The sequence below is a fragment of the Dipodomys ordii genome, unplaced genomic scaffold (genome assembly GCF_000151885.1).
Source record: "Dipodomys ordii isolate 6190 unplaced genomic scaffold, Dord_2.0 Scaffold54, whole genome shotgun sequence".
Taxonomy (NCBI): domain Eukaryota; kingdom Metazoa; phylum Chordata; class Mammalia; order Rodentia; family Heteromyidae; genus Dipodomys; species Dipodomys ordii.
The window spans coordinates 4,064,415-4,086,157 of record NW_012267270.1 but is presented as its reverse complement, the minus strand read 5'-3'; the positions used below and the strand labels follow the sequence as shown (position 1 = coordinate 4,086,157).

Genomic DNA, 21,743 nt, shown 5'->3' with positions numbered 1-21,743 from the left:
AAGTGGCAGTGTAGTTCAAGAGCTAGAGTGCTAGCCTTGAGCTGAAGGACAGCGCCCAGGCCCAGAGTCCAAGCCCCATAACTGACAAAGAAAAAAAAAAAAAGAATCTCACAGACTTTCCTGCCCTGGGATGGCTTTGAACCAGGATCCTTAGATCTCAACCTCCTGTGTAGCTAGGATTATGGGAAGGAGCCATTGGCACCTGGCTTAGAGCCTTGATTTCTTCTTCCTAAGGACGAAGATGCAAATCACTAGTGCAGCTGGGGCTGAGGGTGTTTGTCCACACTGGAGTATGTGTGTGTGTGTGTGTGTGTGTGTATGTTAATTTATTTTCCCTTAAGGTTAGCACTCTCCCACTTGAACTCCACTTCTGGATTTTTAAATTTTTATTGTTTTGGTGGTTAATTGGAGATGAGCTTCATGGACTTTCCTGCCTGGGCTGGCTTTGAACTGCAGTCTTCAGATCTCAGCCTCCTAAGTAACTAGGATTACAGCTGTGAGCCACTGGCACCTGGCTTCAATTATTTTTTTTTTTTAGAAATGGTGACACTATGCGACGCAAGTGGGTTTGAACTTGGGATTCTCCTGCCTCTGCCTCTCTGGTGCTGGAATTACAGGCATGTACCACATGCTTATAACTAAGCTGTGTAACCTGTGTGTGTGGTGTTCCAAGTTTTTGCCCCATAACAAGCCACTTTGACACAGCAAGCCTCGGGCTCTTCATCAGTAAAAATGGGGCTAGTCTTCGGCTGACCTATTATTGTTTGCTCTGCCTAGAGCCCCAACCGCTGTATCGTATTTTCTTTTTTTGGCCCCTTATAGTGCCTGGGCACTGTCCCTTAGCTTTTTTGTTCAAGGCTGGCACCTTGAGCCACTGTTCCACATCTGGGTTTTTTTGCCTGTTAATTGGAGATAAGAGTCTCATGAACTTTCCTGCCTAGGTTAGCTTCGAACAGTGATCTTCAGATCTCAGTCTCCTGACTAGCAAGGATTAAGGCATGAGCCACCAGCGCCTAGCAGGGCCTCTTACTGAACTGGTCTGAACTCCAGACCAGCCAGGTAAACCAAAAGCTCCAGGCAGTGGGCAAGGCCTGACAGTATTCCTGTGAGCCATTGTTGGGGATGGGGGGGGGGAAGGGCTGTGGAACTGGAGGAATCAGGAGCCAGCACTGAGCAGGGAGAGGGAGGGAAGGGCTTGTCATAGTCCCAGAAGCCTGTTTCCCAGAGACCAGCTTCCCATCCAGTTCCTGGGGTTCTCAGAGCACGCTCAGCAGACCTTCCAGGTCCTTCCTCCGGGACTGAGCCCCTACATCCTGTGTTTGATTCCCAGAAGCGCCATCCTTTATCCTGTTCACTCCCACTTACCAAGCTCCAGTCAGTGGACACCATTTATTGAGCACCTGTGGGGTGCTCAGCACAGTACAAGGTAAAGGGGTAGGGAGGGCATACAACAGAATAAAGGGGGACTTCCTACCAGCAAGAAGTGGGTGGGGTTGTCATGGAAGTGGAAAGAGTAGCCTTAGTGGCCTAGTGAGAAGTCTGATCAAGCTTTATCTGCAGCGTCTGAAAGCGAGTGTCCATGGATCCCAACTCCCGCTTGTCACGTCTGCCATGTGGGTTCGTGTCTCTTTGTGCTCAGCTCCCAAGGGGTATGTCTCTGAAACTGGTTGGGGTCCTCGTCCATCCAGAGAAAGGATTCTTTCTGGAGAACCTTTCCCAAGGCACCTGAGGCCCAGTAGCCTCGGCTCCAGTGTTAGCTGATGGCCCTAGGAGTGCAAGGTCAACAATCACCTACGCTTCCAGACTCTAGAACTCGCCTCACCCGCTGCGGGGAGAGAAGGGAAAGTCCACCTTCGGCAGCTCCTTGGGCAGTGTGCGCCCCCTCGAGGATGATAGCAACATTTCTCCTTTGCCGAGATTTGCAGCCTGATCTAGCCTTGCGAGGTCTTAGGGGTGGGATCTCCTTTCTGCACCTTGGCGAGGGGCCCACAAACCATCCATTGCCTCCTTTTAAAGCTTTTGAGTGCAGACAGAATGGTCTCTGTGCCTCTCTACTCTGGAATCGTATCCACTTGGTGGGTACTTTCTTTCCCTGTCCAGTTCCCTGGGGAGGCTGGAAGGCCAGATAGGAAAAGACTGGAATGTTGGTTCTTTCTCCTCCAAGGCCTGACCTCTGGCAGCTGGGCTGATTTAGCTCTGGACTTGGAGAGAAGTGGAAGGTGAGAGCTGGCAGGTGGAGCTGTTAACAACCAACTTTCCCTCCCTTTTCTCCTGTCTGAGCTCTGCTTGTACCTCCAAATCAACCTTTTGGGTACTAGAAGACTTCAGGGAGATGGGCAGGCAGCCATGGCACCCCACTTTGTAGATGAGGATGCTGGGGTGGGGAGAAGCTGATCCTCTGGGACCTGTGCTGCAATTTGGCCACCGTCCTGAATGAGAGGAGGCAGCCTTCCGGGGTCCCAGCAGTCCTGCCTGGGCCCATGGGAAGAGCAGAACAAACTGGGACACACCACCCCTAACACCAGAGGTTGCCTGTCAGTTCCACTGGTGTCGTCATGCACACGCACTCCTTCAGGCTAGAGAAGACCAAGAGGTGTGGGGCGCCTCTCAGCCCACCTCGGTGAACCCCATCCCTCATTGCCCTCCAGCTCAGGTGGGTTCATGGAGGTCAGAACCAGTCAGAGGGGCAGTGGTGGCAGATGCAGCAGAGGGGGCTGGGGTGTGGGTGGCCTGAAGCCCCACCCCCTACAGCCTCAGAGGCTCCTGCCGCAGGTGGCCCTTCTGGCTACTCCTCTGAAGCTTGACTGCCCTCAGCCTCGGGCTCCTCTGGCTGAACATGGCCTCCCCTGCTCTGATTCTCATCCCCCACCACAGGTGTCTGAGACACTGTGCCACTGTCCCCAGGGGTGGCTTTGATCCCCATGTCCCCATCTCCCTGGCCCCCTTTCCCTTCCTCCAGGCTTGCTGCTTCTAATTGCCTGCTGCCCGCCTCCTCTGTGGCAGCTCTCTGGGTGTCAGGCCGCTCCGCCCGGCGGTAGACGAGGTAGCCAGTTGAGGGAAGTCTGTGCGCCGGGTCTCCGGGGGGCAGGCGGTGGTAGCCCTCCTCCTTGTACAGGAAGAGGCTGAAAGCATCAGGCTGGGTCACTCGGAACTTAGTGGCACAAAGCTGGTTCAGGGTGGCAACCGAGGCCCCTGGGGGTACAGCCATGGTCTTGGAAGTGCAACCAGTGCTGGGGTCCTGGTAAGCTACTCGGAGGAGGTGCTGTGCAGGAGAAACAAAACGGAGCACTAAGCCCTGCGTGGGTGCAGCCGGCTCACAGCAGAGGACAGGCAGGCTGTTACAGATCCATGGAACCAACAAGCAGGACTTCTATGAGCTCAAGTAGGGAATGGGCAGGACATGCACAGTTGGTCTAGTAGCTCATTACTGAAGCTTCAAGGCTAGTGAGTGAGGGCCCCAGGGGCAGGAAGGATGCCCAGGTAATGTTCACTGTGTGCTGTAGGCACTCATTCAGCATCAAGTCACCTAATCCTCATAGTAGCCCCATGGGTCCATTTTACAGATGAGAAAACTGAGGTGCAAAAGTGCCACTTTCCCCAGGCTCCCAGGATCAAGAAGTGGTAGAGCCAGGAAAACCCAGAACCTGGGCTCTGGGGTCTAGATTCATAATCAAGCCTAGAAAGAGCGAAGGACCTGGGCTCCATAGTCTGGAGTCATAATCAAGCCTGCAAAGGGTGAAGGACAGAGGTGGTGGCAGGTGCTGAGGACATGCAGGCCACAGTCCAGATAGAAGAGTAGCTGGGAGGCCTGAGGCCAGGGGAGGCAGAGCTCTGGCTGGGGCCAGAGGCCAGGGTTTGGGGCCTGAACCTGCTACCTGTGGCCCTTTCCTTCCATGTTAGTTTTGGGGTTTCATCTGTAAAATGGGGATAAAATGGTGCTACTTCCAAGTTTCTGTGACTTTCCAGTGAAGTGTGCCTGAGGCTCAGCACCTGTAAACTATCCCTGCCCAGCAAGGGTAGCTCAATGCTTCCATTGCAGGATGACCAGGACTAGAGTGCTGGCCGGACACTGGTGGCTCATGCCTGTAATCCTAGCTACTCAGGAGGCTGAGATCTGAGGATTGTGGTTCAAAGCCAGCCTGGACAGACAAATAAATCTAAGAGAGGGGCTGGGAAGGTGGCTCAGTGGTAGAGCGCTTGCCTTGCATGCCTGAGGCCCTGGGTTTGATTCCTCAGCACCACATAAGAAAAAAGCCGGAAGTGGCACTGTGGCTCAAGTGGTAGAGTGCTAGCCTTGAGCTGAAGAGCTAAGGGATAACGCCCAGACGCCCAGGCCCAGAGTTCAGGCCCCACGACCGGACCCCAAAAAAAAAAAAATCTAAGAGACACATATCAATTAACCACCCAAAATAGCCCAGGATAGTGCTTAGGCCTTGCAGTGAAAGTTCACCACACACACACACACACATACACACACACATACACACACCATTAGGCCTTGCAGTGAAAGTTCACCACACACACACACACCATTAGGCCTTGCAGTGAAAGTTCACCACACACACACACACACACACACACCATTAGGCCTTGCAGTGAAAGTTCACCACACACACACACACACACACACACCATTAAAAATCTTGCCAGGCAATGGTGGCTCATACTTGTAATCCAAGCTACTCAGGAGGCTGAGATCATCAAAGCTGGAAGCCAGGCCCAGTAGAAAAGTCTGTAATAGGGCTGGGAAGGTGGCTCAGTGGTAGAGTGCTTGCTTTGCATGCCTGAAGCCCTGGGTTTGAGTCATCAGCACCACATAAGCAAAAAGAAAAAAGCCGGAAGTGGCGCTGTGGCTCAAGTGGTAGAGCGCTAGCCTTGAGCTGAAGAGCTGAGGGACAGTGCCCAGGCCCAGAGTTCAGGCCCACGACTGGACCCCCCCCCCAAAAAAAAGAAGAAAAGTCTGTGATACTCTTATCTCCAATTAACCAGCAAAAAGCCAGAAGCAGAGCTGTGGCTCAAGTAGAAGAGTATCAGCCTCGAGCACAAAAGCTCAAGGACAGCTTCTAGGCCCTAAGTTCAAGCCCCAGTACTCACAAAAAAAAAAAAAAAAAAAACTAAAAACCCAAAACAACCAGTGATATAGAAGATGGTGGAGAATGCCTGTTACCTGGAGGTTGTGGGTGGCCGGCAGGCGGCGCTGCTCCCAGAGGCTCAGGGAACGCTGTAGTTCTTGTGCTGGACTTGGAGGAAGGCCTGGAGCCTGGGCCAGGCTACTCAGCAGGGCCAGGCTAGCAGACAGACTGGTCAGGTAGTAGCCACCTAGGACGCAAGGAAACAGAATGCAGTTTAGGCGGGGAGGTGAGGAGGCCTGCTCCTTGCTTTCCTACTTACTCAGAGCCTTTAACAGCTAAGGTCCCCCCAAGCACCCCCAGACAAGAAGGTGCATGAGTTTCCTCACCCTCTCCCGTGAGTAGGGTAGGCTCCAGCAACTCAGACATGTACTCAGCTTCTAGCAGGAGGTCAGGAAGGTCACACTGGACCAAGACAAGGCTCAGCAGTGGCAGGAACTCATCAGCCCCTGCGTCCTCACCTGTGGAGAACAGCGGAGGACACTTTAGGTTGGCCGCCGGGGTGGGGGGCGGGGGGCGGTGAGTGGGGATGGGGATAGAAGGTTGTCCATAGAGTTCAATGCTTGTTCTAGGTAGTGATCGCTCCCTGCCTCCCACCCAGTCACAAGAAGTTCTTCAGGCAGACCCTCGATGCTCTGAGTTCCGAGTCTGAGCCTCAGTTACACCATCTGAGATAGGAGGGGTTGTGATCCCATTGGGGCCTGGGAGCCTCTCTCTAGAAGAGCCTGCCTCAAATTCAAAGAGCTTTTTGGGGGTTGGGTTATTGCATCCGGGGTGGGATACTCGAGGAGGTGGGCTGCAGCCCTCACAGCAGCTGGGGAAGGGTAGGGGAAGGCCTCCAGGATCCCAGGGGAGTCCAGCCCCCTCCCCACACTCAGGCCAGGAGAGCCATACCTGCATGGGTCTTCAGGGCCGTGTAGAGTAATTTACAGGCCTGCAAGAGCCGCTTGACCTGGGCGCTGGGGGAGTAGGCGTGAAGCAGCTGCAGTAGTTTCTGGCGCACCTGCTCGGTCTCCAATGAGGAGGGCAGGCTCAGCTGGGTCCCCAAGGCTCCAGGGCCTTGAGCCCGGGCCAGGCGGAGCCCCTCAGCCAGGCGGCCAAAGGAGCCATCTGTGGAAAGCCGGCGCCGCAGGCGGGCAGCCAAGATGGGCCGGAGAGGCTTGAGTACCGAGCGGTGTAGTGACTTCTCCAGGACATGTTCTGTCAGAGGAGGAGCAGGCGGGGTCAGGAGACAGGGGCAGAAAAGCCGGATGCCCTGGGCAAAGGCAGGAGTGGGAGGAGAGAGGCCAGCCAATGGAATTCACCAGAAAGCAGAATTAGCATCAGAAAGGCAGGGGCACCATAGTGAGAAGGGGCTAGGCACACAGGCAGGCAGGGGCTGAACCCGGGAGGCCTGGGCTGGGGCCTTACCCAGCCTCTCTGGAGGTAGCAGCTTCTCGGGACCCAGTTCTGCGCTCAGCATGGCCCTGGCCCGGCTCAGTGCCTGGCGGACACTCTGCAGCTCCTGGGGCTCGGGGCCTGCCCGCACCTGGGTCAGCAGGTCCTGCACCAGCTGGCCCACAGCTGTGTGTCTGTCTTGTGTCATCGTTGCTGCCGCCCGGCCCACCTGCCTCTCGGGTGCCAGCAGGGAGCAGAAGGCAGAGCTCATGGAGCGCAGCAGAGGCCGCCTCCGCCTCTGCTGGCCCAGGTGCGGGGAGGTGACAGGGCTGCGCTGGGATTCTGAAGGCCCTTCCTCCTCAGAGCTGCTGGGGGAGCCGCAGTCCACCTCCTGGAGGGAGGGCAGCGGGGGGAGCCTAGGGCCTGTGCCCACGGGCACACGGTACCCCAGGGAGCTCTCCCTCCGCAGTAGCTGGCGAGGAGGCAGCCACTCGGTGTGGCTGGGCGCTGCCCCTGGTGGCACGGGGACCGGGGGAGGTGGCACAGCTGGTGGAGACAGAGGGCTGGAGGTCTCTGTAGACACGCGCACTTTCAAGCTCCTCTTGAATTTCTCCCGCTTGGTGGGGCCCAGGTCCCCAGGGAAGAGGGGGTTGAAAAAGCACAGGGCAGCGCCTGTGCCCTGGTCCAGCTCCTGAGGGGAGCGGGCCTTCAGCCGGGGCAGCGCGGGGGCTGCAGATGAGCCCTGCTGGGTCTTGGTGTTGAGGGAGGCGTTCCAGAACTCTAGGAACCAGAAAACCAATGGAGCATCAGAGGAGCAGGCTCAGAAGGCGGAGGGGCTTAGGTGCATTCCCTTCCTGTCCCTCTTGACCTCAGTCTGTCCATCTGTGCAATGGGTAACAGGGGAACCCTTACCAATGCCTAGATGGGAGATGGCTTCCAGTTCCTTGTGGGTAGACGCATGGTGGATAGCGCTGGGGAGACGGAGTGGAAGGAGAAGTATGTCCCTGAGGCCCAAGAAGGGAGCAAACAGTCAGGAATGATAGGTGCTGGGGGCAGGGGAGGATGGGCCATTTTGGGGAGCAGGGCCTGTGGTCAGCAGATTCCTGGGGTGGACTCACCGGGTGTGGCAGTAGGCACAGATGAGCTGGATGAGGTCTGGGAATGTGAGCTCTGAGCCTTCCAAGCAGACACCTGAGAGGCAGGAGCAGCCAGGCTGGTCTCTGGGGACATCCCGACCCCATCCCCCATTCATTCGGAGCCCCTTCCCCACCGGGCTGGCCCCTCTCACCCTCAGGGCTCTCCTGGATGTAGTGGCTGGAGACGAAGGAGGGGCCGCTGGCCTCTGGCAGCCGCACACACAGAGCCTGGCACTGGTGGGTGTTAGATTTCCGCACCAGGAAAGTCTGCAAGTGAACAAGATCCCAGTGTCCGGCCCCTTCTCCCTTCCCTCCTCGGCTGGGCTGGCAGTTTTCTAAAGTTGGGGGGGGGGAGGGCGTCACTCACCCCGGGGGGCTCAGTCCTCAGCACGTGCAGAGCGGCTGCGGCATTGGCCCGCAGCTGCAGCCACACAGGCCGGGTAAGCAGCAGCCGTTCCCGCAGGCTCACGGTTCGCCCGGGCTGCTGGGGCCCGCCGGGCTGCCTGACACAGGCGTGAGGGGTGTCATACAGGGGGTCCTGGGCTGGCCTGTGGGCACGCATGCAGACCTGAGCAAGGGTCTAGGGAGGACTATAGCTCACCCCTTCCCCATGTAATAGCCCCCCCGCCTCCCACCCTGGGCTAGCCCTCCCACCCCACCTGGCTGCCCCCTCCAACTTCACTAACTTTTCTCTCTGCAGGTGCTCAAGAGCAAAGTTTGGGCTGGGGAGCTCCAGAGGGTGCGCTGCTGGCTCTCCATGGTCTGCCATGGCTGTGAGCTTCTCTGGCTTTCTCTCGGGACTCAGGAAGAGAATCCAGCCCCCAGGCACAGGCGCACATTCCCGGCGGTGAGTAACACTTCCTGAGGGCGGTGCGCCCTGTCACACCCCGCCAGTTAACTCTTGTGTGTCCACTCTGACCAGTGTCGGCTTCCTCTCAGGTCCAGACTCGGCCTCAGAGGGTGGGAGCTGAGGGGAGGGGAGGGATCCTCTCCATGTGAGTGCTACTTTGGGGGCCCCAGCTGCAAGGTGTCACCTTCCTATCACCACTCCCTGCAGCCCTGCCAGCCTCTTCACCCCATGCAGCTGGGTAAGGGAGGGGTTAAGCTGGCCCAACTTAAATCCCAACTCGCCCAAGCCCTGCCCTTGGGTTGCCTAAAGAAGCCTGTGGTCAGTTGCTCATCGGTTCCCGACTTGGGGGCTAACCTTGTGAGAGAGCACCCCCTGCTGGCCACAGATGACTCACTCTGGAGCCTACCTTGGCTTTTGGGACTTTAGGTTGCCATGGAGAAAGGATACTGTGTCTCCATGGAAACCAGCCTCTATGCTTAACTGAGGTTCTGGGGGTGGTTCTGACACTCCGCGCCAACCAGGGGTAGTGTGGCTGTGAGGCCTTCAGCACATGGTGCTGCTGTCGGCTGCCTCCCACACACAGGCCCTGCCAGCCTGCCTTGCCAATCTGCCAAGCGACTGGGGCAGGTGCAGGCAAGTCCCAGTCAGTCTGCGAGCATGTGCTCAGGCCCCTTCCCTGCCTGAGGCCACGTGCTTTTAATGCTCCACCCGATTCTCATATGGCTTCTGGCTCTGGTCCTGGCCCCCTACTTGTACAGCCTGTTTCCCAAGTTAGTGCCCCAAACTTTAGGGACTCCCGACAAATCTGCCTGTCTCAAAGCAGATTGGAAGCCCCAATTCCCTTACAAGGTAAATCAGATGCAAATGGACCACACTGGAGTCCCAGGAAAGGTTTTAATTCCAGTCCTCAAAATTCAGGAGGCAGACACCAGGGAAGTGTCCAGAGAAAACCTAAGGACAGGGCTGCCACCTCGGGGCAGGACAGACAAGCCCTCAATATATCATTTCTGGCTGGGTGTTCGTTCCCCACCAGTGGGACACAACTTCGAGGCCCAGCGGCTGGGGTAACAGGATCCAAGGTGGAAGGAGGGTTGAAGCTGGGGCTTAGGACAAGGTCCATCTTCTCTGTGGGAAGATGGGGGGCAAAGAGGCTCCTCTTCAGGAGCGGGAGGTGGGCTGGTCAGGGATGGAGAAAGTCTTGCTTGGCTAGGTCGGCCAGAACTGATGAGTGCAGAGGAGGGGCCCAGGCCAGGAATGGCTGGGGGAGGGGGGATCCAGTAGCCACACTGGAGAGCCTGCTGGGAAGCCCCGCCTCTCTGCAGGAAAACGCAAATCCTGGTGTGGTGCCAGCCACTCCAAGAGCAGGGTCATGGTCCTGAGGACATGTGGGAAAGGGAGAAATGACTGAGAGGAAGCTGACCCACTGGGGAGAGAGCCACTTCCCTTGGGGGTCTGAGGGGAGTGCTCCCCTCGAGCGCTCGGGCATGGATGTGTCCTCTGCTCCCGCTCTGCCCTGCAGTACTGGGTGCCCCCTCCCACTTTTCCACCACTGCCCCTCCCCAAGCTCCAGATATCCACGAAGCCCTCAAGACTCAGATGGGGCCATTGTCCCTCTGAGCTCCTCTCCTGGAGGCCAGGCTGGGGAACAGGATGGCAAGAGGACGCGCCCATGGTCCTTACCATCCGCTTTTCTCTTCTGAGGGGACACTGCTGCCCTGGCCTGGAGGGGGAGAAGAAAAGGCCCCTGAGAGCCCACCTTTGGCTTGCTGAGCTTCTCCCCAGCCCATGAGGGGAAGCAGAAGAGCCTTTCCGGGCAAAGCTCTCAAAAGTGTCTCTTGTCAGAAGCCCGATGCTCTTCCCTCCATTCCATCTGCCCTGGAACAATTTCTTGCCTCCTATTCCAGCAGGAGGACCATCAGCTGCCCGGTGGCCAGCGCTCCAGGGCTGAGGGAGAGGGTACTGAGGGAAGGAAGATAATGCCCCAGGTCTTCAGACACCAGAGCTGGTGCCCAGGTCAGGGAGCTGTAGTGCTGCCACCCTGAAGATGACAACGGGGTAGCAGGGACTCACCTTCTTGATAGCAGTCCAGTCCTCCAGAATGTCGATCTCCTGCAGCATGTATACAATGTAAGGGCCTGTGATGGGGGTCAAGGAAGCAGGATGGCCACTAGAGAGTCAGGAGATGGGAACGGGCTTGGGCTGGCAGACCACAGAAGGGTGCCACCCACCCCATGCTTAGGAGTGGTGGTACGCGGTCAGTGTGGAGAAGGTGAAGAGCCTGAATTCCAATGCCAGCTCCACCACCTACTGTGGAGGCCCTGGTGCTCAGGGGCTCTACGGGCTTTCTCCCCAAGTCCACAGAGTACCAAGCCCTCCTACCGGCAGGGCCCCTGCACCCCTCCCCCCACCTAAAGGCAGACCCTGTCCTCTTCCATCCCCAAACCACACCTGACTTCCACACTGCCTTCTAGATCCCTCCCTCCTGCCTCATGGCCAGCCCTGGCTGCCCATCTACACAGCTGTGCACTGCACCGGAGGGCTGAAGGCCTCAGGCGGAGGGCTTCTGCGTAAAGTGAGTGGAAGAGAGTCCCTCTGGGATGGGGGTACCCCAGGCAGGACATGGAGTGCACAGGGAGCCTCAGGATTCGGGGAGGCCACCAGACAGGAGCTCCAGCAGAAGTGAGTGAGGCTCAGGATGTCCAGGGCAAGCCAGAAGAGCCTTGCAGGCTGACTCTCACTCAGAAAGTTGCAGGGAGTCTGTGAGCTAAGCTTCCTATTCTAGAGAGACTCCTAGAGTCCAGGGAGGATGCAGAACCCAAGTAACACCTGACAGCCAGACTGATCTGGACATGGTGACGTGACACTATAGCAACTATGAATGAGTCTAGTTTACCTCTGTCCCCTGCGTCTCTCCCACCTCCCCCCTGCTCAGCCTTAGACACTTTGGAAGGATACCAGAAACCAGAGGTGCCTTCTTCCTCTTGCTGGGCGGTAGTGAGTCCCAGGTCTTTGAGCTACCTCTGGCGTGCAGTTTGTCATCCCACCACTCTGTGCCCCAGACCCAGAGTCAGATCAGGGCGCTGTCCCCACATGCGGCCCCACCCCTGCAGCCTCTGCCTCAATGGCCAGCATGGCCTCCCCTCCCACACCACCACCACTGAGAGCTGTGGCCCAACCCTGGGCGAGGGGCTACAACTACAACTGGAAGCCCCTCAGGGCTCTTTATGCCTGGGAAAGGCTATTACCCTTCTTTCCTAGACGAACCTCAGTTTCCCCATTTTTTTTAGAATACAATAGGTGGAAGACAATCTCTGTCTCTACACAACCCCAAATGAACAGAGATGCTATGAGGGGCAGAGGGCTGTGGCTCATACGTGTCAGATAGTTACCCTCTATTCCAGAAAGGAGGAGAATGGGGGCCCACTCTGTGTGCGATACCAGGCTAGGCCCTTTCCTGAGGTTTCGTTCTGTCCTCACAGAAGTAAGTCTAAGCCAGGTTGGTAGCTTATGCCTGTAATCCTAGCTATTCAGGAGGCTGAGATCTGAGGATTAAGGTTTGTAGCCAGCCCAGGCAGGAAAGCCTGTGAAACTCATTCCCAATAAGCACCAAAAGGCTAGAAGTGATGCTGTGGCTCAAGTGGTAGAGCACTAGCCTTCAGCAAATAAACTAAAGACAATGCCTTGGTCCCGAGTTCAGGCCCCAGTACAGGTACATACAAAAAAGCAGGCCCTGCTTCCCTGTGGTCAGCAGGGGAGTCTGAGGTCCAGGGAGGGCTGGGGGCTGGTCCTCACCAGAGCTGATGTCCAGGCTCTGGCGGTCCTCCTCCAGCCTCTGGATCCGCTCCTGCAGCTCCCCCTGCAGGGTGTCATACAGCAGCAGCTTCTCGCTCTGGAAGAGGTGCAGTGCTCAGCCAGGCGGCCCCAGGCCCTTGGCCTCCACCTGACCCACCCTCTCAGGCCCAGAGGGAACTCACCTCCAGGTGCTGTTTGGCTCCCTGTAACTCACACTCATACTTATTCCTGATCACATCTAGACAGAAACCCTTGTAGATGCCTGCAGAGTGAGAGACAGACCCCCGATCGGCCAGGGGCCCTGATGCCCAAAAAGTGGGGCAGGCTGAGGCAGGGCAGGAACAAGAATCAAAGGGGACCCGGACAGAAGCTGTAGGTTCTGCTGGGGGAACAGGACAGCCACAAACCTGCCACTTGAATACGGATCTTGAGGCTCCGCTGCAGCCCCCCAAGAGGCTCTGTGTATTCCGGGGCTCTTTCAGCCCCCACTTCCTCCAGCCGCAAGCGCAGCTGGCTCAGCCGTTCCCTGAACAACCTGGGAGGCAAGAGGGCAGCCGTGGGCCACTGGCTCTCCGCATGCTCACCTGTGCTCAGAGGCAAATATGAGCCAACTAACTGCCTGCTCCCCACAAGCCCCACTTGGCAGTCATCACTCCAGTTGTTAGCACCCAGCCTGCTGCCTCCTCACCCCAGGTGCACAAAGACCAGCCCCAGCGGGGCCCCGCGCTCACTTCTCCTTCAGCTCTGAGAACTGCTTCTCCAGGTCTAGCATCTCGCTGACACACTCGCTGCGGCGCCGTTCGTAGTCCTCATCGTCCATCTCTGGGACAAGAGGCCAGTTAGGGCTGGCTCGGAGGTGGGGGTGGGGAGTGGCTGCTTGTGTGTGTGTGTGTGTGTGTGCATGTGTGTGCAAGGGCTCACCTGAACTCTCTTCCTCGGACTCAGTCTGGCTGCCACTCCGCTCCTCCTCACTCTCATCCTCCTCGCCGTTCATCTCAGCAGCTGAATCACCCTCTGCTTCCATCTCTTCAGGGTCTTTGCCTTGAGGCTGGACGGGCATGGGGCTCTAGGAAAGGGAGTGCAGCCACTGGTCAGCACTGCCCAGTAGAGGGCAGGAGGGAAGTCGAGCAAGACACGGATAGGGCCCCAGGGGGCAAGGGGTCTATTGCTGGCTGTGCCACGATGAGCACAGATGGGGGGTGGGGGGCAGCAGCATCTGCCCCTCTCACAGAAGCTTGGAGCCATGAAAATGCTCACACGAGTGGATGCTGCTGGTGATTCCAATTCTGGAAACACTGGCCAAGGATACAATCTACAAATGGAAAAGGGAAGGCTCCCTGATGCCCACCCACTGGGCCCAAACTTCTGATTGGGTCTTTCAATGCCCTGCACAGACAGACTTGAACTTCCTCCCTACATGCAACGGCCAGGTCTCACACTCCCGCCTCCCTCCCCTGTCCATGTTCTGCCCATTCTTCAAAGTTCATGTGTTGGAGACTTAATTCCCAATACAACAGTACTGGAAGGGGACCTTTGAAATGTGATTGGGGTGCCTTCCTGAGTGTATCCTCCTATCATGGTTCCAGAGTAGCTGGGATTACAGGGTTGAGCCATCATGACTGGTTAAATTGTTCTGTGCCAGTCCTGGGGCTTGAACTCAGGGCCTGGGCACTGTGCATGTTTTTTTTGTTGTTGTTCAGGGCTAGCACTCTATCACTGGAGCCACAGCTCAATTTCTGGCTTTTTTGATGGTTAACTGGAGATGAGTCTCATGGACTTTGCCAGGGCTGGCTTTGAACTGTGATTCCCAGTTACTAGCCTCCTGAGTAGCTAAGATTACAAATGTGGGCCACTGGTACCTGGCTTAACTCTGCTCTTTTTTCTTTTTCTTTGGTTGTGAGGCTTGAACTCTGGATCTAGATACTGCCCTGAGCTCCTTTTGTTTAAGGCATGCACTCTACCACTTTGGCCACAGCACCACTTCCAGTTTTCTGGTGATTAATTGGTGATAAGAGTCTCATGAGGACTTTTCTGCCCCAGCTGGCTTTGATTTGAGATCCTCAGATCTCAGCTCCTGAGTAGCTAGGATTATAGATGTGAGCCACCACTGCCCAGCTAAATCTCTGTTCTTAATGATTCAGTCTTGTGTATTGTGTTTTTCTCCTCCTCCTCCTCCTTCTTCTCTCCCTTCCTTCTTCTTTTTTGTAGAAGTGCTGGGGATTGAACTTAGGACATGAACATGTTAAGTACTAGCTCTACCACTAAGCTACATCCCCAGTACTTAGGTCCTATTATAGTAGCACAGGACCAAGATAGCATGCTACGTCCCATGAACTTTAGATGTGTTTGGGTATTTCCTAAGAAAAAGGAGAGAGAGGGCTGGGAAGGTGGCTCAGTGGTAGAGCGCTTGCCTTGAATGCATGAGGCACAGGGTTTGATTCCTCAGCACCACATAAGCAGAAAAAGCCAGAAGTGGTGCTGTAGCTCAAGTGGTAGTGCCCTAGCCTTGAGCTGAAGAGCTGAGGGACAGCGCCCAGGCCCAGAATTCAGGCCCCACGACCACCAATAACAACAACAACAACAACAAAAGGAGTGGGGGGTTAGCTTGTAATCTCAGCTCTCCAGAGGCTGATGCAGGACAGTTTTAGGGTAGCCTAGGCTAGATGATGAATGAGACCATAAATAAATAAAAGCAGAGGAGCTGGGAGTCCTTACCAGTGGTAGAGCACTTGCCTAGTGTACACAGGGACTTGGGTTCCATCCCCAATACTTTAGCTAGAGCTAAGGTTTGAGGATTGTAGTTTGGAAGCTAGGTCAGGCAGGAAAGTTGGTGAGACTTTTTATCTCCAATTAACCACCAAGAAGCCAGAAGTGGAGCTGTGGCTTAGGTGGCAGAATACTGACCTTGAGCAGAAAGAGCTAAAGGACAGAGCCCAGGCCTTGAGTTCAATCTCTACACAAGGAGCTCTTTGTAAGGAGGAAAACCCTTTTACTGGGAGGAAGCACTGGAGACAGTGCCAAGTAATACCAGGAGAGCACCTGAGATAAAGACTGAACTGTCTGCAATCTCTGCCAATTGGAGACTTCTGTTTCACTGTGCTGATCTTCCAACTTCTCTTGGCTACTGCCCTGTAAGGCTTTCAAATACTGTGGACACTGCCTTTACCAGGAAGCATTCTTGATTGATACCGCCTATTGTCCATTCTTTTCTGCTTTGATTTTTTCGGTCCTGGGACTTGAACTCTGGGCTTGGGCGCTGTCCCTCAGCACTTCAGCTCAAGGCTGTCACTCTACCAGTTGAGCCACAGTGTCACTTCCGGTTTTCTGGTGGTTGATTGGAGATAAAGTCTCACGGACTTTCCTGACGGGGATGACTTTGAACCGTGATCCTCAGCTCTCAGCCCCCTGAGTAGCTAGGATTACAGGCGTGAGCCACTGGCACCCAGCCTATTGCCCATTCTTGTATGGAGTCTCCACCAGTGAGTTTAGGAGCCTCATGGTTGCAGGGGCGGCACAAACGTTTTATTTGCACAGCACAGCACTGGCTTACTTGATAAGTTTGCGCCCACAAATTCTTTTAAGTAACTGTTTCAATGCAGGGACTGCCCTTTACTTCGTGAAGGCAGGTACTATTACAGATACCTGTAATGGTACCGACAGTACAGTACCTGGCCTGCAGGAGAGTTCCCTCCTATTCCTCAAACATATCACCGGTGTTCAGAACCTGACCTAAGATTCAGCCTCATTTCCTCCCCTTTCTCAAGCCCCACTTCCCAGCACTGGCTCGGGTCTGTATCTTGTAAGAAGATTAAGTCTCACCGCTTCCAGAAGCACCACTCTCCTACGGGGGGGATTGCGTTCAAGTTCCCTCTCCTCCTTAACCCAGCTACAAACAGGGGAGCACCCCTGCTGAGAGAAAAGCGCTGAGCACCTGCAACTCACGTCCTCAAGGACAGCCCGTCAGGGGAAGGCTGACAGCTCCCCAGAAGCCCACGGCCCAACTCAAGCTTCTCCACAGCGCTCGGGGGTGGGGGGGGCTCGCGCCCCGCTCCATCCTCCCAGGCGCCGGCGCATGACGGACGGCCGCGGGCTGCGCCCGGCCCGGCCCCGCGCGCGTCAGGTCGGTTAAGTCGCCTCTTTGGCTCCGGGGGTGGGGGCGGGGGCATCGTACCCCAAGCGACCGACGGATGACAGAGGCCACACCGGGAGCGGAGATACGCACCGCAGGACCTGGGGCTTCCGGTCTCAAGGTCCGAGACTCCTAGGAAAGTGCCCGAGCCTGAGGGTACCGGCGGCGACGCCCGGCTCCCGGAAGCGCCGCGCAGGTCCCTCTTCTCCGGGAGGCCGGACCTGTCGGCGCTTCCGTGTGCGTCATCAGGAGGCGCCCGTCGTGGGGGACTCGCAATTGGACAGTGAGGGCCGAGGCCTGCCGGGATACCGCGGGACGGTCACCATAGCAACACCGGACAGTCACCGGGGCCTCCGGGGCCTCGTCAGGCGGGGGCCGCGCTCCCGTGGCTTCGGGTTACCGCTGCGTGGCCCGCCATCTCCTCTCGGGGTGTCACTGCTGCCCGCCCCCCAACTCAGGAGAGTAACGGAGCCAGCTGCGGGTGTGAACACTCGTTTATTTACACATTGTCATCCGAAGCCCAGAAAACCCAACCCAGCCTGTGGGAGGGCACCGATCCCAGACTGTCATCCTCTGAGCCCGCAGACACTTGCCCTCTGCGCTCCAGCAAGCTTAGCTAAGAACTAAATTCAGTGCTTTGTTAAGTACTCAGACTTGTCATTCCTGTGCCATTCATATCTATCCACCCAAGGTTGTTAATAATAATAATACTGTAATATTAATAATACTTCACATTTGTACGAAGCTTACAGAATGTTTTCACACACAGCATCTCCTCTGAACCTCCCAACAGTTCTGTGAGGTAGGTATGCTCACCTCCCTTTGTACAGACAGAGTAACTGAGGCTCAGAGAGGTAACAGAATTTGCTCAAGGCCACACAGCTAGTTAGTGGTACAGCTAGGACTTGGTCCCAGCACCCCATGTTCAAGTCCAGTGTTCCAACACCACAGCTACCTCTGTAACGTGGAGTGACATTTCTTGCCCCAGTCAGGCCTGAAGGGTGACCTGAAGAGCCAGAGGCTGAGATTTCTCAGACTAGGGGAGGGAAAGACTCAGCAGCGACGCGGAGAGTTGGGGTACTTGGCCTTCAAATCCTGTTTGAACTGGCGGTACAGGATCTTATTGTGCTGGTTTTCAGCCTCCTTTTGGGGATGGAACTTCAAAGCTTCCTTGAAGCCCTTATGAACCAGGAAACCTTCGTTCAGCACCTCAAAATCAAACCCTGCCACATGCAGCTCACAGGCCTGTAGAGGGAGAGATAAGTCAGAAAAGTTGGATGCCAACTCCAGGCCCAGCTGGGCATCTCTGAAGCCACCCTGCAGATTCCTCTGGGAACCTCCCACCCGACCACTTTTCAAAACTCAGATCTTTCCTGTTTCAAGGCAGTTTTTCTATCCAGGACCACTCCATTGTAGAACCCACCACCCCTCTTACCATCCCCTCCCACCTGCTCTCCCTTTTAGGTACCTGGCTGATTCGGTTGAATCCATACTGCCGAAAGCGTTCATCAAAGGTGGGCACCTTGCCTCCAGCTACGTAGAATGGCTCCCAGGGGTCCTGCCACGGCACTACATAGGCAGGCCTCAGCAAACTCTCTTCTGGCAGGTTGACCCAGCGGGAGTAGTTGGTGGGCGCCTGGCAGGGTGTGCATAACCCATAATAGAAGGGCCGAACCTCGCCCACTTGGTAGAGCTGCAGCAGCTCTGTCTTACTCATGGGCATGCGGCGGGCTCGGCGGATCTCGAAAGCAGGCACCACCAGGGCCGTGCCCCCCCACTGGTTGCTCTGATCCAACATTTCCCGAAGGCCTCTCCACAGCCCCTCGCTGGGCACCATGTCCACGTCAATTACCAGAGCATAGTTGGCCCCCTCACGAGCCAGATTCCTCAGCAGGTTATTGGGATAGGAGACGTTGGTTCCCAGTGCGTAATTGATGCCCGGCTGAGCCACCCTGGCGAGCTTATCAAAGACCTCCTGGCAGGACCGCAGGAGGGCGAACTCCCCAGGCTCCCGGGGGTCGGGCACAGCGGCCTCGTACCGCGAGGGGCACACGAGGTGCATGGCGACCCTGGCGCGCATGTCGGGGCAGTGGCTGCTCAGCGCGTAGGCCAGCACCGTGGCCAGCTGCGCCTCCTCCTTGGTGGCCGCGAACACTGACACGGACAGAGGGCCTTCCCAGCGCTCCAGCAGGCCGGACAGGTGCAGCAAGTTGTCCACACTGGCGTGCGTGGCCAGGATCACGTCGTTGGGGTCCATGGTGGTCTTCAGCAGGCCCCTGTAGACCCGATAATCGCCGCTGGTATCCAGGACGCCTCCGGAAGCCAGCGCGGTACGAAGCTGCGCCTTCACCTGGTCCACGGATCGCGGGGACGGGGGGAAGAACTCGAAGTATTGGTCCTGCTCCTCCTGCCCGTGCAGACCGGACAGCAGCGACAGGTAGAGCAGCTGCAGCATCGCCACCAGCATGAGCGCCGCCAGCAGCAGCTGGTAGAAGGCGCAGCGGATGGCGTAGGACATCTGCATGGCTCTCCGGGCTCGGGACGCGCCGCGAGGACCACCGGGCCGGAGACTCTGCCAGCGGCCGCAAGCCCGGATTTACCGCAGCCAGCCGAGCGCAGCCGAGCCGAGTCGAGCCGAGCCGAGCCTGGCGCGCGGCGCCGCCCACCGCCCCGCCAGCGCGGGCCTCGCCTCGCCGCGCGGCACGGCGCCCCCCGCAGGCCGGGAGGAGCTCCGGCGGGCGCACCGCCTGCCCGCGGTCCCGCCGGAGGACCCCGGGGCGCAGCCCCCTCTCCCCGCAGCGCCCTCCAGGTCGGGGTGCAGCCCCCGGCATCAAGCGCGCCCTGAAACCCGGGCACGCTCGTCCCGACGCGAGGAGAAGCCGCGGCAGAGTTCGGCTGCAGCTCAGTGTGGGATGTCGCGGTTCCCGGCCGGAGCGCGCCGAACGGAAATGGAAAAGTCTTTTTTCCCCCTCTCCCTTTTCCACCGAGTCTTCCTTCACTGAGTTCCACGAGGTCGGTGTCGGAAAACGGGCGATGGAGGCCCGGGGGTGCGGAGGAGATGAGTGATAAGGAATGTAGAAAGGAGCGCCGCGTGTGGGACGAGGTGGCCGAGTGGTTAAGGCGATGGACTGCTAATCCATTGTGCTTTGCACGCGTGGGTTCGAATCCCATCCTCGTCGGTTGGGTCTGTTTTACAGAGGGGCGGCCTCTTAATTTTCTATATCTGTCCTGGCCGGAGCAGCAAGGTGTAGGGAAACGGAAATTTGGGTGCCGCTGGAGTGCTGTCCAAGTTGATGGTATCTTTCCTGTACTCACTGTACCTTCCCTGCCGGGTTCAAACTCCGAGTCGCAGGACGTCGAGCCCCGTGGGGTAGCACGGCCTTCCAGGTGAGGTATACAGACGTATTTTTCTTACTCTCAGCACAGGGGTGAGTGGCACCTAAAAATGTTACTTGCAGCCATTCAGAGAAGCCTCCACTGGAGATGTGGTAACCCAGTACCCCTCATCCTGCAGGGTGGACCCGGTGTTTGATCATTTACACTATTTCTTCCTTGGTCTTTCCCTCCCTAACCCTTCTCCCAAAGTGGAGAGTACACACCACCACCCCAACACACACACGCAGAAGGCGTCAGTTCCCCACCAGCCACTACACACGGAAAGCACTTGTTTGTGGATTGCTTTGGCACACACTCTTTATTAATTTTATGCAATAAATACCTTTTAGGGGGGTGCCACGTCAGGGGGGTACCTCTAGAGCAGAGTGCTGTTATTCTGGGGAAGGAAGTAGATCTGGGAGGACCCCCAAGTTCGCACTCCCGCTTCTCAAGGAGTAGGGTGCCAAGGTGAGTGAGCTGAAGCACAGCCCTATGTGTAGTCATTGTGTGGGTGTGCATTTATTTATTTAGCATGTGTGCATTTGTTTCTTTTTGACATGATTTTAACTAGATTGATTAGTTGGGAATTCAACTCAGGCCCTAGGTGTTGTTCTTTTATTTTCCACTCAAGGCTGGTGCTCTACCACTTGAGTCTCAGCTCCCCCTTTTTTTTGATGGTTAATTGGACATAAGTCTTACTCCAGCTGGCTTTATAGGATTCTTAGATCTCAATGGAGTAGCTAAAATTAGAGGTGTTGTAAACCACAGCACCAGCTTACTATTTGTTTTCTAAGTCTTATATCTTTTGTTCAGTATTTCTTCCAGAGCTTTTTTTTCTTTTTCTTTGTTTTTGAACCAGTTATGGGGCTTGAACTCAGAGCTTGGGCACTGTCCCTGAGTTTCTTTGATCAAGGCTAGAGCTTTACCACGTGAGCCACAGCCCCACTTCGGGCTGTTTTGGTAATTAATGGGAGAGAGGAAACATTCCTGCCTCTGCTGGCTAGGAACCATGATTCTCAGCCTCCTGAGTAGCTAGTATTATAGGCATGAACCCTCAGCACTCAGCTTCCAGCTTTTGTGTGTGTGTTTAATTAGGAGCTTTTTTTTTTTTCTTCTGTTGGTCATGTGGCTTGAACTCTGGGCCTGGGTGCTGTCCCTCAGCTCTTCAGCTCAAGGCTAGCACTCTACCACTTGAGCCACAGCACCACTTCCAGTTTTCTGAGTGGTTTATTGGAGATAAGAGTCTCACAGAGGGCTGGGAAGTTGGCTCAGTGGTAGAGCGCTTGCCTTGCATGCCTGAGGTCCTGGGTTCGATTTCTCAGCACCACATAAGCAAAAAGAAAAGAGCCAGAAGTGGCGCTGTGGCTCAAGTGGTAGAGTGCTAGCCTTGAGCTGAAGAGCTGAGGGACAGCGCTCAGGCCCAGAGTTCAGGCCCCACAACTGGACCCCCCCCCAAAAAAAAAAAAAAAGAGTCTCACAGACTTTCCTGCCTGGGCTGGCTTTGAATCTTGATCCTCAGATCTTAAGCCTCTTGAGTAGCTAGGATTACAGGCATGACCCTTGGGTGCCCGGCTGACAAATAACTTCTTAAACTGACAACAATCCCTTTAATTATTTATCTTGTTTTGTTTTAGTCTGAGTCTTGCACTCAAGGCTTAGGCACTGTCCCTAAGCTCTTTTGCTCAAGGTTAGCATTCTATCGCTTTTAGCTACAGTGTCACTTTCAGGCTATTGAGTGGTTAATTGGAGAAAAGGGTCTAACTGGGACTTTTTTGCCTGGGCTGTCTTTGAACTGCTATCCTCAGATCTCAGCCTCCTGAGTAGTTAGGATTTGCAGGCATGATCTACTGGCACCTGGCTTTATCTTTAATATTACACACACACACACACACAAACAAAAACCATGCTTCTACACAGTTCTGACCTTGTCTCTTTTGTCCCTTGTCCTTTTTTTT

The 21,743-nt window shown here is 56.0% G+C and overlaps 3 protein-coding genes and 1 non-coding gene across 5 annotated transcripts; 1 reads left to right on the top strand and 3 right to left on the bottom strand.

Moving 5' to 3' along the window:
• Positions 1 to 2,785: 2,785 nt before the first annotated feature.
• Rin1 (Ras and Rab interactor 1) lies at positions 2,786 to 8,411 on the bottom strand. Its single transcript, XM_013021031.1, has 10 exons — positions 8,329 to 8,411; positions 8,010 to 8,190; positions 7,795 to 7,909; positions 7,625 to 7,697; positions 7,419 to 7,510; positions 6,540 to 7,286; positions 6,024 to 6,329; positions 5,459 to 5,590; positions 5,168 to 5,319; positions 2,786 to 3,262 (listed from the first exon to the last, which is right to left on the bottom strand). The coding sequence occupies exons 1-10, from the start codon at positions 8,409 to 8,411 to the stop codon at positions 2,786 to 2,788; spliced, it is 2,358 nt and encodes a 785-aa protein (XP_012876485.1).
• Positions 8,412 to 9,367: 956 nt separating this feature from the next.
• Brms1 (breast cancer metastasis suppressor 1) lies at positions 9,368 to 16,631 on the bottom strand. 2 transcript variants are annotated; one of them, XM_013021206.1, is made up of 10 exons: positions 16,456 to 16,631; positions 13,206 to 13,350; positions 13,016 to 13,106; positions 12,692 to 12,819; positions 12,467 to 12,546; positions 12,285 to 12,381; positions 11,448 to 11,540; positions 10,563 to 10,627; positions 10,173 to 10,212; positions 9,368 to 9,867 (listed from the first exon to the last, which is right to left on the bottom strand). In XM_013021206.1, exons 2-10 carry the CDS (start codon positions 13,342 to 13,344, stop codon positions 9,860 to 9,862), a joined length of 741 nt encoding a protein of 246 aa, XP_012876660.1. In that variant the 5' UTR covers positions 13,345 to 13,350; positions 16,456 to 16,631; the 3' UTR covers positions 9,368 to 9,859. The 2 variants fall into 2 exon arrangements, with proteins under 2 accessions (XP_012876660.1, XP_012876659.1); XM_013021205.1 differs by having other exon boundaries at positions 16,507 to 16,631.
• A 271-nt stretch (positions 16,632 to 16,902) lies between these two features.
• Positions 16,903 to 19,080, bottom strand: B4gat1 (beta-1,4-glucuronyltransferase 1). The gene is made up of 2 exons (XM_013020944.1): positions 17,882 to 19,080; positions 16,903 to 17,658 (listed from the first exon to the last, which is right to left on the bottom strand). Exons 1-2 carry the CDS (start codon positions 18,935 to 18,937, stop codon positions 17,467 to 17,469), a joined length of 1,248 nt encoding a protein of 415 aa, XP_012876398.1. The 5' UTR covers positions 18,938 to 19,080; the 3' UTR covers positions 16,903 to 17,466.
• Positions 19,081 to 19,510: 430 nt separating this feature from the next.
• Trnas-gcu lies at positions 19,511 to 19,592 on the top strand. Its single transcript has one exon. It is a non-coding gene; the product is annotated as a tRNA-Ser (tRNA).
• Positions 19,593 to 21,743: the final 2,151 nt, after the last annotated feature.

Excerpts from the sequence above, each read along its gene's own strand:
- Rin1 (XM_013021031.1), bottom strand. The coding sequence starts at position 8,411 with ATGGCAGACCATGGAGAGCCAGCAGCGCACCCTCTGGAGCTCCCCAGC. Across the intron at positions 5,591-6,023 it reads GGCCCTGAAGACCCATGCAG|GTGAGGACGCAGGGGCTGAT; the intron begins GTATGGCTCTCC and ends TGTTCTCCACAG. Across the intron at positions 3,263-5,167 it reads CGGCCACCCACAACCTCCAG|CACCTCCTCCGAGTAGCTTA; the intron begins GTAACAGGCATT and ends TCTCCTGCACAG.
- Brms1 (XM_013021206.1), bottom strand. The coding sequence starts at position 13,344 with ATGCCCGTCCAGCCTCAAGGCAAAGACCCTGAAGAGATGGAAGCAGAG. Across the intron at positions 12,382-12,466 it reads GAGCCAAACAGCACCTGGAG|AGCGAGAAGCTGCTGCTGTA; the intron begins GTGAGTTCCCTC and ends CACCTCTTCCAG. Across the intron at positions 10,628-11,447 it reads GAAGGCACCTCTGGTTTCTG|GCCCTTACATTGTATACATG; the intron begins GTATCCTTCCAA and ends CCCCCATCACAG.
- B4gat1 (XM_013020944.1), bottom strand. The coding sequence starts at position 18,937 with ATGCAGATGTCCTACGCCATCCGCTGCGCCTTCTACCAGCTGCTGCTG. Across the intron at positions 17,659-17,881 it reads GATTCAACCGAATCAGCCAG|GCCTGTGAGCTGCATGTGGC; the intron begins GTACCTAAAAGG and ends CTCCCTCTACAG.